This window comes from Rhamphochromis sp. 'chilingali' (assembly GCF_963969265.1).
Source record: "Rhamphochromis sp. 'chilingali' genome assembly, chromosome: 9".
In the NCBI taxonomy this organism is placed as follows: Eukaryota; Metazoa; Chordata; class Actinopteri; order Cichliformes; family Cichlidae; genus Rhamphochromis; species Rhamphochromis sp. 'chilingali'.
In genome coordinates this window covers 14,938,426-14,953,675 of record NC_137936.1, presented here as the reverse complement: position 1 = coordinate 14,953,675, position 15,250 = coordinate 14,938,426, and the positions used below count along the sequence as shown (strand labels likewise).

Here is a 15,250-nt window from a genome sequence, read left to right as displayed (position 1 = left end):
TAAAAAAGTGAAACTGAGCAGATTTCTTTTTTTTTTTAATATTGTCATTTGAGTACCTGTTGACAGCATTGTGCGATTTTCTATACTGTGATATATTTCTGTTGATGATCACTGTTCTTATTTGGCCACAAGCAAAAAAGAGCTTTGGCTTTCCATCCCAGGTACAAGAGGGATGGCTGTTGGGGCACGGAGACACGGAGGATCTCTGAATTTCAAGAGAATTGCATGAGGAAATTGAGTGCTGACATCATGTAGGTTGGGCTGGGTGGAGCCCAAGGCATTATAATCAAGTGCAGGCCTGAGTGGAACATTTGGATTAGTTTCTATCAGATGTACAGAAATTGTTTTGGGTTTCATTTCTTACACCCCGTTTTGGAGACTGTCACTATTTTGCTCAACACAATTCAGCGTTGTGCCAGTGCAGTCTGATGACACATCATTTATTAAAAATTTTCTCAGGTAGTTTTCCATTTTCAGCATTTTAATGATGAATGCATGGTAGTACCTCCAAACAATCCCTGGTTCTGTCAAGGGCAGGAGACACAAATCCCCTTTGGGATTGCTTCAGAAAGGGCATTCGGCGTACATCCGGCCAAATCAAACATGCGCCCCCGCAGTGATGACCTCTTGTTAATAAGGGAGCAGGTGAAAGTAGCTTTCTTAAGCATGAATCCATGGTGTGAAAGGATTATACTTCATTTTATTGGGATTATGGGTTATTTCCTCACAATTTCTTAATGATTTATTTTAAATTGTTTATTAGTCACAGAGGGGAACTAGAGGATAATAGATTAATTTCAGTTTAGATTTCAGTTTAGTTAGTTGAGCTGAGTTTAAGGTAAATATTCTCAAAATATCTCGTCATTCTTAGAACAAACGTAATACTTTTATACATTATCTGCTGACTAAAATAATGTAGTCATTTAATTGTGGCTATTTATTGTTGCACTAATTAAACATTGATTGAAGTGTTTCCAGTGAAAGGAGACATGGGAGGAGTTGCAAAGTCTTTCCTCCTTATTTTAAGAATCCATTGCACAATACTTAAAAGACAGGCTCTGCGGGAAGTTCACACATGCTTATGAAGGAATAAATCATTCTATTGCTTGACGTTGTCCACTTCAAATTTCCACACTGAGCGTGCTCTACATTTGCAGAATGACAAGCCACCTCAAGCAAAAAATCGGAGTCTCATCCGCCGTGTGTTATCAGGCCCTGCAGAGATGTCATGTGGTTGGAGGCTTACATGTACACTAAGCCCATAATCCTCAATGTGTATGCTTGCAAACTAGGGATTGCTATAGAAAGTTTAATCCATAGGATACCAAAAGTGATTGTTGTGTACACTGTCCGCATGCGCGTGATTATAAAGCAATTACTGTAAGTCTCTGCGTCTGCGTGAGCTTGTGTGCACGTGTGTTGCACAAAGATAAATCAACAAGGCACACGGTTTCCTTAATATAGTCTAGGATAATATCAACAGCAGTGGCTGGAATATAAAAATGGAAACAAACTCACTTCCTATAGTGGAGAGAAGAGTTGGTTAAAATGCATGAGAAGTGGAGGAAAGAGAGCATGAGACAGTCAGGAAATGGAATCCCATACTTAACAGGAAGTAAAATGTGGGCTCAAATATTGCTAAAAATCTACTGAGGCGGTAGCTGAGTGTGTTCACGTGTGTGCTCGCTTTTCTCATTTCCTTCAGCTCCTCTCTGCTTGTGGCTGAAGCCGTTAAAGTAGTCACATGAAAGGGATCATAATGCCATCTTGTGCCCAGATCGGAGAACTACAGATTTTCAGCTTTATTCATTGCTTGCTCTTTAACTGCTGTGCACTGTATCTCACATGATATCTCTTCCTTCCATCTGCTCGCAGATTTTGTTTGACCAGGCTCAGAGGTCCATCAAACAGCAGCTTCACACCTTCATTAAAGAGTGAGTATCACATCACATTTGAGTAGATTTAAGCACTTAAGAGAGGTGAGGACAAGTGAACAAGATGTTAAACCACTAGCTATATGAAGACTAGATGTCTGTTTTTATAAGTAACTTCATGTTTTAAGATTTCTATCTAGTCCCTTAATTGTTGTGTTAAGTGTGCATTTTTGTACTCACATGCAGAAATCTCCCAATAATAACAGAAATTAAGAATTTCGATCTCACCGTTTCTGATTTGGCCAAAAATCTGTGAATTCTTACCTTTGTGCTTCATGGTGCTTGTACCAGGGATATACGGAAGTTCAAGGATACCAAGAAGCAGTTTGATCGAGTGCGTGAGGACATGGAGCTGGCGCAGGTGAAGAACGCGCAGGCACCCAGGAACAAGGTGCATGAGGCGGAGGAGGCGACGCAGGCTCTCATCCTCAGCCGCAAAGCTTTTCGGCACCTGGCCCTGGACTATGTGCTACAGGTGAGGCACACAGAACATAGACTCTACTTGTTATTACTAGTGTTTTCCAATAGGTGGCACTGTGAGTCAACTTCTGTTGAACCCATGCACAGACTCTTGATCTGCTCTCAGATCTCTCCTGTACGTCTAAAATGTAGAATTTTCTTTTTCTCTTCGTTTCTGGCAGATTAATGTGCTTCAAGCCAAGAAGAAGTTTGAAATCCTGGATGCAGTGAGTGACTCGGATCCATCTGTATCGTCACATAATTATACATATACAACATATATGTATACCTGTGCAGTGTGTTTTAACTTTGTCATTTGACTTCCTTTGTCTGCTACAGATGCTGTCATTCATGCGAGCCCAGTATACTTTGTTCCAACAAGGCTTTAACATCTTGGATGAGATTGACCCCTATATGAAAAAACTGGCTGCACAGGTAAACAAAACAAGCAAACCTAAAACATAATAACGAAACCATACCATGTGATTTCTAGTTTCATTGTCCTTTAATTTTACAAACATATTTTATTTTTCACTCACTGCTCCTGCTGCATATGTGATCTTGTCTTCTATGCAGCTAGATCAGCTGGTCATTGACTCGGCTGTGGAGAAGAGGGAGCTGGAGCACAAACACGCCCTCATCCAGCAGAGAGTGAGACACCATCACAGCTCTTATCTTTGAGCCCACATTGCCATAACAGTTCATCCCTGTGTCGTTTTCTTCCAAGGAAAACTAGGGCAACCTTACCGTCCACTTCTTATGCTTACTTTTCCCTGGACCAGCATCATTATGATGAAATAGGAGCAACACCAGCACAGGGATGTTAGATACACCGACTCAGGGACAAGCAGCCATCCACCGAGACCGCTTGAGGGTGATGAGACAAGAAACAAACTACTGGAGAGAGATCATTCGTAATGATGCTAATAGATCAGAATACAAAATAAACAGAATGCGTGGAGACTCTACATCATCTGTATTTTCATAAATACTAAAGCTTAGCCTTTTCACAACTATTTCCAGCTTCTCTTTTTGCAGCCACTGCACAGGTCTGTGCAGATTCTCCTGTAGCAGCATAGGAGGACTTGCACTGATAGTGAAATCTGAAGTGCTCATCAGATATTGTCTATGCTGACCAGAATGTTAGATATGTTTCCTTAAAGGTTGCTGAAAGGAATTTCTTTTTGTCATTTAGCATGACAGTCACCACCTAATTCAGTAGAAGTTCAATAAAACACCGGAGTGAAAAGTGGTATGTAACTGGCAGCATTAAAATAACAAAGCGAAACAGATCTTACAGAGACCACAGATGCCTTCATGAGGAAAACAAAGCCTTGAACTATTTATGTTTGTTTAGTAAATGCCACTGTCCTGTTTACTGTCTAAGGTTTGCGAGACACTGATAGACGGCATTCTGCGTTTTGCGTTCAGGATTACAGTAAGAACAAGTCCCCTAAACATGCACGGCTCACTCCGCTGGAAGAAAAGCAACTCTTTAACCATCCCCACCCCCGCAGTAGCCACACACATGCACTGATGCATAAAAAAATCATCCATCTGTTGCCAGAAGAAATGCCAAAAGCATGCCTGTTTTTCTGCCAGAGGCCCTTCCCTCCGGTCAATTTAGTTGCCCAGGGAAGGCATCCTGCCAGACTCGACGAACAGCTTTGTGCATGGATTAATGACCTTTCAGCAACTCGTCCTTTTTAATCCATAAAACGTGCATTGAATTGTGCCACTGGGCTTCATTTCTGATGGTTTTAGAAAAATAACGCTTCACGTGTAACATGCTGTAGTAGATCAAGAACAGCTGTTTTATGTGTATTTCTCAGGAGCTCTCTGATGTCGCCCGCTTGTGACACTCATCAGTTGCACATATTTATTCTTATTTAGTTTGTTCTGGTGAAATTAACGCAGTCATGTTCCTCCTCTAATGCATTTCTTCCCCCTCTCTCACTCTCTCTCTTCGCTGTGTCCTTGCTTGGCCTCTTCCTCACAGACTCTGATGCAGGTGAGTTTGTTTTTTGTTTTTTTTCTCTCGTCTGTACCTTAACCTTGGCTTACTGGTTAAAATGAACCACATATATGTTAATTTTTTTTTTGATTTGGGTTTTAAAAGAAAAAAATGTGTGGAACATTGCAGTAATGGACGGTTCAAGAAACACAGACCTGCTTTGCAATTGTTAGCCCGTATTTTGACCGGGCCTGTTTGGCTCTAGGTGTCAGGTTTCTTGTGTCGACTGGTATAGGTTTTCAGCTGATCCTTGAAGTTTGTACTCTAGCTCTCAAGGGCACATTGTCTGGAAATTAAAAATAAAATGAAAGTAATCTCACTTTCCTGAAAACCTGTAAATTTTCCTGCCCCAGAAGATCTTTGTCTACCAGTCATTGTGTATGTGTAGCAGTGGTAGTAGTTGTTTCACCAGCTCGACTGATGCATAAATCAGTGTGCCTTTTTGTAAGCATAAAGCGAGACTGTGTTTGCGTGGGAGAGACGTTAACGTCAGTATTTGTCTGAAGGCGCTGACGCGTGTCACACCGATGTGCCCTTCTTGAAATTTCTAGCACAGACTTCCTCTTAAACAGTTTTTATAAGAGTGTAAGACTCTAAAATAAGTCACCAAAACAACACAGATTATTATATTCAATTGTTAAATAAATCATTACAGTCTGTGTGTAAAAATATCAAAGCGAAGTGGTGATGATCTGATGATCAAACATCTGTCTATCACCAACACAGTGCCAGCACTGTTTTTTGGAGCCAGCTCTGCCTTTTTGGTGTCTTTGCAGAACCAATCATCATTCTGACAGGTCAGAAAACCTAAAGTTACAACTGCCAGCTTACAGCCAAAGTCAACAGATGGCATTAAGATGCACAGCCGGGTCTTGAATGTGAAGGCAAGCAATGGAAAAAGATGAAGAGAGAAAAAAAGTGAAAGATCCAGACAACAGGGCGAGACAGATGACGGAGGCCGTCTCTCTCAAAGAGGGAAAAACTCAAAGCTCTTTCAAATCAGATGTCTGGTCTTTCTCAGGAAGTGCTTTTATCAAGAAAAAAACCTGTAGTTACACGAAGACAGAAAAAGCATCACTGCATCAAGAATTTAAAGAGAAAACACTGCCACGAGCCATTTCAATTAATTTTTCCCCACTGAACACTGACGTCTGTTGTTTCTGATATTCCTTCCATATGCAAATGTAGTGTGGGAAGGGGCGCTATGAGACGGCAGAAGCTGTGAATTATAGATGCAATGCATTCTTTATTAACAGTAACTTCAGCACTCAGGGTAAAAATAAGACCGATTCATGGAAGTAGTTAAGCCTGCCTGCTTTATTTGCAGAGAAGTTAATAAGGGATGAGCACAGATAAATATATTAGTGTGGGGTTATGTGAAAGGGGCATTGTTGGCATTAGGATGAAGCAGAAACAGTAATCAGGTGATGAGTGAGAGACCATTTTAGCCATTGCATACTTACACAGTGGGTTCTTCTTCATTACCTCGCGCTTCCTTTGATTGCCCCGGCGGCTCCCTCCCCATCTCAGCCCGTCCTCCTGCACAGATCACACGCTCCCTCGTGCCTTTCTTTCACAGCAGCTCTTTTTTGTGTGTGTGCAGAACATCATTGTGGCTCCCTGGGGAACCAGGGCCTCAACTCTCTCCTCCTTCATTGTCACCACTTTTAACTGTACAACATTTTTAAATCAAGCAAACGCAAAAACACCAGAAAAAAACTAGGGTGTTTACTAAACATTTCCTTAACCGCCTTTATCAATAAATTGCCCAAACTATATCCATTTGTAACACATGTTTGCTTGCAGCGTATTAGGATGAGGTATTTTTTCGTAATAATTTTCTGCTGACTGGTGACAACTGCCGAGGTGTCCCTGTGGTTGATGGTCCCAAACAGGCTCACGACCTTCCTGACAGAAAAGGCAGTTAAAAAAAACATATCTTCAGACTTCGTTTATCTAGTGACTGCTCAGGCTGGGCACCTGTAAAAGCAGTACTTTTCTGTAGGAGCTGCGTTACACAGGTGTTGTTTCAGCTCAGTGTGCGTTGCGTGTCTGTGGTGTGATGTGTTATTACTTAACATGAAGACAATTGCCTGGAATGTTATTCACTATATGCAAATTATCACATGCAGTTTACCTCCAAATGTATGGAAATGTTTCAACATGTCTTACACAGCCTTACTGGTATGTTGCCAAAATTGCATGTTCAGGGTCTCTTTTGTTATGCAGCCTCCTGTTCCTTTAAGCTACTTGTGCACTGCATTCTTGAACAGTCCTGGCTAATTGAAGGTTGTAAGACAGGAGGGGGCATAAATATTTGTATAAAGCTACGCAATATTCTGTGTGTTAGAATTAAGGGCTTCCTTTTGACTCGTAACACTTGTGACTTGTGACAGCTGCAGTGCTTCCAAACAAAAGGTGCTTTTAGGGGGGAAAAGAGCTGTGTTGTTATTGTTATTGCACATCTTCAGTTTGTATAGCGACTGCTCAGGCTTGGCACCTTTAAAAAAAAAGTAAAAACTTCTTTGTAGGAATTGTTGTTAGACAGGTGCCGTTCCACTTCAGTGGGTGCCTTATTAAAGGGCTTTACCTGGAATTCACTATATGCAAATACTTGTATTTGTAATATACATATACATATGGAACTGGTTCAACATGTCTCATACAGCCTCACTGCTATGTTTTGGGCCCACTGTTTGACTCAGTGCCATTATGCAGCTCGATGAGTCTTTGGGCTACTTGTGCGCTACATTCTTGCATTACCCATTATCCTCAGCACATTTCCTGTTGTTTTATGATTTAAAACTAAATGCAAAAGCTGATGAATGAGCTCTTTTTAGTCTTCAAAGAGACACGTGGAGTAACATACAAAGTCTGACCAGCACAGGCCCATGGGCTCAGTGTCCTCCTAAGTCATGCTGGGTGCCGCAATTGCTGCAGAATCACTAAACTACTGTGAATGTAATAATAAAACTGAGCTTGCACTGCAATAACTTATCAGTGATTCAATTCAGATTATACTGTAAGGTAAAAACCCTAAAATATTAGAAAGAACAATCACACATTCCCCATGAGCAAGTACTTGGCGACCTTGGGAAGGAAAAGCTCCCTTTTAGCAGGAAGAAACCACTGATGGAACCACAGGAGCAGGGACTGGTTGGGTGTGAGAGGAAAGAGAAGAGCACAGAGGGAGGCAGCACAAAAGGCAAACTACTGGAGAGTCAGAGTTTAAGAATTGCTAATGATTAAATGCTGTAGTTAAAAGACAGAGTGACCAAGTGCATCATGGGAAGCCCCCAGCAGCAGAAGCTTATGTGTGTTTAAGTTTTTCATTACTAAATTGTATCAATTAGTGTAACTTATAATTGAAGCGTATCAGTAGAATTCAGCTGCGGGGTTCACAGTGACTTAATAGGGCAGTTTGGCTCAGTGGCGCTATGCAGCCTCCAGCGCCTTTGGGCTAGTCGCTGCATTCTTGCGCGGTCCCGGCTGATTTAAGGTGGGAAGAGGGTGCTCCGGGCTGGTGTTTGGGGAGCAATAATGTCAGCTTGATTAAGCAGGAAAAAGTTTTAGAGCTGCAGACAGATGGAAAACTAACTCCCACAGAAGACGCTGAAAGGGCAGCCTTAAATCGCGGGTGGGGCGGGGATGAGGTATGGCTACGTTTAGGGCCTCACATGCAGCAGGAAAATGAAACGTTTGATCTTCAGCAGGCGCTGCAGGGGTCATCCCCGCGGGGCGCGAGGACACGGTGACAGCTGTATGCTAATGAGCGCCCGCGCCGGGTCCACGCGGCCGGAGGAGCGGCACGAGCCTGTCGCTGTTCCTCTTTGACAGTGTGTGTCTGGACTCGCATGAGGAGCACATTTGTCTCCTTTATCATCATTTATTTATGAATTTAAGCTTTTATTTTCCTGTCGACATCGTAATGCTGCTGGATGTCAATGTGATAAAGATGAAGATACTTGGCATGCTGAGCTACACGCTGGTGAGCTTTTATTTATTTATTTAACCTGAAGTTTTGATGAGAGCTTCTGTTCGACTCTTGTACGCTGTGTTCCTTTTTCCATTGGTGAACAGACAACAGGTTTAAAAGTTTAAAATGCAACAATTAGCTGCATGAGGGAAAACTGGAGTTAAGGGAAATGCCAACACGGGTGTTCCTCCAAATGTTCTTCTGTCTTTTATTCTGTAAAGTTGGTGCAAAAACGCCCAGTTGGAGAGCCTACAACTAGCCTGCTGCTCTCCAGCAAATGTTGCGCATAAGTGGCTCTTGAATCACTTGGAAACACCTCCAGGTGTTTGGCCGGTGGAGAACCAAGCTGTTGTACCACATCACATCATGTTTTTGCTTTCTAGGGCCTGCATGTTTTGGAAGAATTGTTGCTGAAGAATTTTGTGTTATTATAGTACCTCCGTGTCACATGGCAGTTCACCTACTTATCTTATGTCTGAATCCGTTCGTTTCAGTGAATGGGAGGTGACTTTGTGGCAAGGAATCAGTGAAAAGGCTTTTATGCTTTTAACAAAGCTAAAGGAAAGTGGAAAATTACAGGGTTTCCCTGAGTAGAAAGTATGTGTGCCTACTAGTCTGCCATATGTTTAGTACTCCCTCAGATCAAAGTGTCACCTAAGATAAGCAAACCTGAGCCTCGGCTCTCATTTCACAATCTGTGTGCTTTTGTTCTTCACTTCGCTGAACAGGTGGCATCTGACTTTAGAGACCCTTCTTGGCTAATCTTAGATATACAAATAGGTACAAAAGGTTTAGCTGAATGGTTGAGAAATCCTGACACAATCTTTAAATGTAAACTAATCGTGTTGTAGAGAGGACACTGATTATTGAGGAGGCACGGCTATTGTATGAGCCCGCGATAAGGTTACGCAGACATTTGTTGTGGACTTTACGCTCATTGTTTCACACAAATAATTACTTCATATGTTCTCTTCACAGGATTTTTCCTATGATGACCCTAAGCTGGAATTCAATGTGGATGCACCCAATGGTGTGGTTATGGAGGGCTACCTCTTTAAGAGGGCCAGCAATGCATTCAAGACCTGGAATAGGTAAAATGGAAAGTTACGATATATAACAAAATAGAATCGAGGTTAGCTTACAAATCAGCCATAACCTGTTCATATGGAAAATACACTAATGTGACAAGATGGGGGTAAAAAGCTCATCTTTCTAACTTTATTGCCTGTGAGCTCTCAGATTTCTATGTAGAATAACTGAAGAAGGAATGTGCTTTGTTGAGCTCTACTAAGTTAGTCGATTTCATTCCATTGGTTCAGTACTGAAAGTAGACTTCAGCATTTGAGTCAGCCTATCTCTGTCACTCTAACAATCTGATTTCATACCTTCAACCCCCTCCAGGCGGTGGTTTTCTATACAAAACAGCCAGCTGGTCTACCAAAAGAAACTCAAGGTACACTCTAATTTTGTAAATGTAAATCTACCGTTTTGGGGTCCTTATGCTAGGATTTTGTCACCACTCTAGCTAACCTACACAGTTTAGAGTTCTGAATTCTATTTGCCACCATTTGTATAATAGCAGGTCAACCAGTGTCTTGTCTTTCCTGTCGATCCTGTCACTAAGCTTTGTTTTTCTGGCACTCCCCTTTTTCAATGGCAGGATTCTTTGACAGTGGTTGTTGAGGATTTGAGGTTGTGCTCAGTCAAACCATGTGAAGATAATGAGAGGCGGTTCTGCTTTGAGGTGGTTTCACCCACTAAGTAAGTGTGTGTATTTCACTCCAGAATAAGCTCAACTTTATTTTTTTTCAGATTGCAACAGACTTAAGCTAAAATATTAAACAGATAAAGATGTTTATAACTAGTTTCTATAAACCTTTAGGAGCTGCATGCTGCAGGCTGAGTCTGAGAAGCTGAGGCAGGCATGGATCCAGGCTGTCCAGGCAAGCATCGCTTCTGCTTACAAGGACATCACTGACAACTATTACATCGAGGTGAAAACAAACACATAACCCAATACAATAACACTTACACAATCCTGTAATGCAAGCCTTTATTTTTCCTTAGCGATGGAGACTTGATCAAATCTAACTTGTAACTCCATCTTCACAGCGATTGGACCGGACTGCCTCACCCTCCACCAGCAGCATTGACTCTGCCAGTGAACCCAGAGAGAGAGGAGAGAGGGCTGATAAGGGAGTTCGGGGAGGAGGAGAAAGCCTCCTCCAGCGGGTGCAGAGCCTGCCAGGCAATGAGCTGTGCAGTGACTGTGGCCAAACGGCTCCCTGCTGGGCTTCTATCAACCTGGGAGTGCTGCTCTGCATTGAGTGCTCAGGGATCCACAGGTGACTGTACACTAAGGGCTGCAGTTATTGTGCAACAATCACACAGACCCTGTGGACTGTAAATCTTTTAAAGACACCGAAATACATGATGTAGGAGGCAGTCAAAATTAACAAGAAGTGAGCCATTTATTTTGGCTGACTTCCAACAGGTGAAGCCACAAAGGGGAGCTCACGCAAGCAAACAAACTGAATACACAGACAGCATGACAAAGAACATAGATGAGACTAAGGCTATAAGTAAACAGAAATTCAAACATATAATGAAGGTCTAAAAAGAAATTAGGAGCTCAGAAGTATACTAACACGATCTAAATGATTGACCCCATCCTCATTCCCCTGCTAGGTTGCACTCACACAGCCCTCAATAACCTTATACAGAGCATTACATTCATAACTTTTTTCTAGTTTGTGACTACATTGTAGAAGTGGTGACACACGTCTGCTCACATATTTATTTGATTACTTAACTTGTTATTGAGGAAGCGTTGGAGAACGGTTTTGAGCATGGGTGACAATCATACCACATGCATACGTGGTCAAATCAAACTGAATGCCTGCAGTAAACAAACTGGACTTTAAACCTGCTTTGTCAGTTTGTTTTCTCTGGTGAGTTTTTCTTGATTGCCCAACCTTAAAATGAAACTGTCCTAGTTTAGTAAGGCTATTTACAAAAAAAAGATGTTCCTTTCCAGAGAAGAGAACAACACGTCACATGTGACTGACATTTGCCCTGCTTCTGCTTGTTTTTAACACATGCCTGTTTAATCTTCTGCATTCAAGCATCCCGTTACATTCACGTCCACACAAGTGTATCAGTTCTTTTTTGATATGTCAAACTTTCCATCATGTACAGTGGGGCAAAAAAGTATTTAGTCAGCCACCGATTGTGCAAGTTCCCCCACCTAAAATGATGACAGAGGTCAGTAATTTGCACCAGAGGTACACTTCAACTGTGAGAGACAGAATGTGAAAAAAAAATCCATGAATCCACATGGTAGGATTTGTAAAGAATTTATTCGTAAATCAGGGTGGAAAATAAGTATTTGGTCAATAACAAAAATACAACTCAATACTTTGTAACATAACCTTTGTTGGCAATAACAGAGGTCAAACGTTTACTATAGGTCTTTACCAGGTTTGCACACACAGTAGCTGGTATTTTGGCCCATTCCTCCATGCAGATCTTCTCGAGAGCAGTGATGTTTTGGGGCTGTCGCCGAGCAACACGGACTTTCAACTCCCGCCACAGATTTTCTATGGGGTTGAGGTCTGGAGACTGGCTAGGCCACTCCAGGACTTTCAAATGCTTCTTACGGAGCCACTCCTTTGTTGCCCGGGCGGTGTGTTTTGGATCATGTTGGAAGACCCAGCCTCGTTTCATCTTCAAAGTTCTCACTGATGGAAGGAGGTTTTGGCTCAAAATCTCACGATACATGGCCCCATTCATTCTGTCCTTAACACGGATCAGTCGTCCTGTCCCCTTGGCAGAAAAACAGCCCCATAGCATGATGTTTCCACCCCCATGCTTCACAGTAGGTATGGTGTTCTTGGGATGCAACTCAGTATTCTTCTTGCTCCAAACACGACGAGTTGAGTTTATACCAAAAAGTTCTACTTTGGTTTCATCTGACCACATGACATTCTCCCAATCCTCTGCTGGATCATCCATGTGCTCTCTGGCAAACTTCAGACGGGCCTGGACATGCACTGGCTTCAGCAGCGGAACACGTCTGGCACTGCGGGATTTGATTCCCTGCCGTTGTAGTGTGTTACTGATGGTGACCTTTGTTACTTTGGTCCCAGCTCTCTGCAGGTCATTCACCAGGTCCCCCCGTGTGGTTCTGGGATCTTTGCTCACCGTTCTCATGATCATTTTGACCCCACGGGATGAGATCTTGCGTGGAGCCCCAGATCGAGGGAGATTATCAGTGGTCTTGTATGTCTTCCATTTTCTGATGATTGCTCCCACAGTTGATTTTTTTCACACCAAGCTGCTTGCCTATTGTAGATTCACTCTTCCCAGTCTGGTGCAGGTCTACAATACTTTTCCTGGTGTCCTTCGAAAGCTCTTTGGTCTTGGCCATGGCGGAGTTTGGAGTCTGACTGTTTGAGGCTGTGGACAGGTGTCTTTTATACAGATGATGAGTTCAAACAGGTGCCATTCATACGGGTAACGAGTGGGGGACAGAAAAGCTTCTTACAGAAGACGTTACAGGTCTGTGAGAGCCAGAGATTTTCCTTGTTTGAGGTGACCAAATACTTATTTTCCACCCTAATTTACGAATAAATTCTTTACAAATCCTACCATGTGGATTCATGGATTTTTTTTTTCACATTCTGTCTCTCACAGTTGAAGTGTACCTCTGGTGCAAATTACTGACCTCTGTCATCATTTTAGGTGGGGGAACTTGCACAATCGGTGGCTGACTAAATACTTTTTTGCCCCACTGTAGCCTTATCAGTCAAAACTGTATCCATAAAAAGGCTGGCTGCACTAGAATTAAAATTAAATAAATGTATATGTAATACTAATAAGAAAAAAAGCACATCTATGGTTTTTCATACTGGATTTGTCGCGTTTGTGTATATTTTAAGTAATAAGACAATACTGTTTTTACTCCAGGGTCTTATGAGCATAGCTTCAGACATCTGCCGCCCCAAGCAGTTTAAATAAAAGTAGCAAAAGTAAGATTGTGCTAAGTTCTTCCAGTTGGATAAAAACTCTTTTTAAAGTCTCTTTTTCTTGTTTCTTTCAGGAGTTTAGGGGTCCATTTCTCTAAAGTGCGTTCACTGACGTTAGACTCGTGGGAGCCAGAATTACTTAAGGTGCGCCTTCTTAACGCTTTGCCTACAGCTCATCTTCCCTCTGCCATGCTTTTTCCTCCCAGCAGAGTTACACGTCTTATTCCTTTAGTTCATTGCTAATGCAATTTTAATTAGCCCTTTTAAAAAAATGTTCACTTTCCGTGTTGTCTCTCTCATGTTTGTTCTCTCATCTTATATTTAGCTGATGTGTGAATTGGGGAATACTGTGATCAACCAGATTTATGAGGGATCCTGTGAAGAACTCGGAGCAAAAAAACCAGGCCCCTCCAGTTCAAGGTCAGTTTCTATCCAGCAGAGTAATTTTTCCAAGACTCTAAAGATACCTTTTACCTTCTTTCTTATGATCATTTACCTCCAGACAGGAGAAAGAGGCCTGGATCAAATCTAAATACGTGGAGAAACGCTTCCTGAAGAAGATGAGTGGCAGCGAAGCCCTCGTGCAAGGTGAAAGGAAGTCCCGCCCTTGGACAGTGAAGAAATGCCAGCGACACAACAGCTCTGTTCGGGCACCCAACAAGGCTCGTAGGAAATATCACCGATATGAACCTGGCAGCGCCTCGCCGGCAAACCTCTCAGCAGGTCAGTGTGGGGACTTGTGATGTGGTGATAAAACCAAACACACTGTGAAGCCCAGACTGAGCTCTTGTTCTGATCTTTTATTCTCCTGCAGCAGCTGCAGCAAAGTTTCGCCGGGACTCGCTGTTCTGTCCAGATGAGTTGGACTCATTATTTTCCTACTTTGACACTGGCTCTGGTCCTCGCAGTAAGTCCACTACACAATGTGTTGATACAGTGCATTGTTATTGTAGACTTTAGAGAAGATTTTAGGTAAAGGCTCCACAGTGAAACAAAATAACTCAGAAACTGAAGTTCTTATAGCAGTTTTCCACATATTTGTGATTTCCTGAGCAATCCAACCGATAACGTGTCTTTATGTAATGCAGTTTGTGCCAAGTAATGATTAACGTGTCCGTGGCTTGGCAATGCTTGGCCCTGCAGGTCTCAGTAGCGACAGCGGCCTGGGAGGAAGTACTGACGGGAGCACAGACGTCCTGGCCTTTGGCTCAGTGGTGGACAGTGTAACAGAGGAAGGTACGTGTGCTTGTGGGCTCTGTGCCACCAGTGTAAGTAGCTACAATTTAAATTAAATCGTGTTACATGTACTTATATTGTCGCTCATTCTCATGTTAAATTATTCACACACAGAAGAGGAGTCAGAGGAGTCCTCCAGTGGTGAGGTGGAAATTGAACAGGAAGTATCCTCAGACCCTGAAGACCCAAGAGAACTCCACCCTGGCGCGCTCCTATACCGATCCTCCCAACTCCACAACTTGCCGCTCATGGCGGAGGCTTTGGCACACGGTGCTGACGTACACGCCGCTTGCGAGGAAGAGGAGGGAAAAACGCCACTCATTCAGGCTGTGATAGGGGTGAGACGCTCTGTAATAAACATGTGTGGGTGTTTTGGTTTGGATAAAGTGATGTGGATGTAAATGAATAATTTCATTTATTAAATTAAGTTTATCTGTTTAATTGTTAAGTGACTTCAGACCAGTGCCCTTGATGTCAAATGTCATGAAGGTGCTGGAGAAACTGGTTCTTGCCGACTTTGCTTGCAGGTGACACATGCTCTCCACCCTTTTAAGCCAGTTTCTGTTGAGGGTGGATATCTACATGCTGCTGCATGTCTCTCCCA

The 15,250-nt window shown here is 42.6% G+C and overlaps 1 protein-coding gene across 1 annotated transcript in view; it reads left to right on the top strand.

The window, feature by feature from the left end:
* Positions 1-15,250, top strand: part of LOC308401952 (arf-GAP with coiled-coil, ANK repeat and PH domain-containing protein 3-like) — a 54,980-nt gene that overhangs the window by 34,359 nt on the left and 5,371 nt on the right. Inside the window, exons 5-21 of the mRNA XM_080890426.1 lie at positions 1,876-1,934; positions 2,226-2,409; positions 2,576-2,620; positions 2,733-2,828; positions 2,970-3,044; positions 4,393-4,404; positions 9,362-9,474; positions 9,785-9,836; positions 10,044-10,144; positions 10,266-10,377; positions 10,496-10,728; positions 13,485-13,554; positions 13,736-13,830; positions 13,913-14,133; positions 14,225-14,317; positions 14,554-14,646; positions 14,761-14,984. Of these exons, the coding sequence (XP_080746552.1) occupies positions 1,876-1,934; positions 2,226-2,409; positions 2,576-2,620; positions 2,733-2,828; positions 2,970-3,044; positions 4,393-4,404; positions 9,362-9,474; positions 9,785-9,836; positions 10,044-10,144; positions 10,266-10,377; positions 10,496-10,728; positions 13,485-13,554; positions 13,736-13,830; positions 13,913-14,133; positions 14,225-14,317; positions 14,554-14,646; positions 14,761-14,984 (1,878 nt within the window). The remainder of the gene's footprint in view (positions 1-1,875; positions 1,935-2,225; positions 2,410-2,575; positions 2,621-2,732; positions 2,829-2,969; positions 3,045-4,392; positions 4,405-9,361; positions 9,475-9,784; positions 9,837-10,043; positions 10,145-10,265; positions 10,378-10,495; positions 10,729-13,484; positions 13,555-13,735; positions 13,831-13,912; positions 14,134-14,224; positions 14,318-14,553; positions 14,647-14,760; positions 14,985-15,250) is intronic.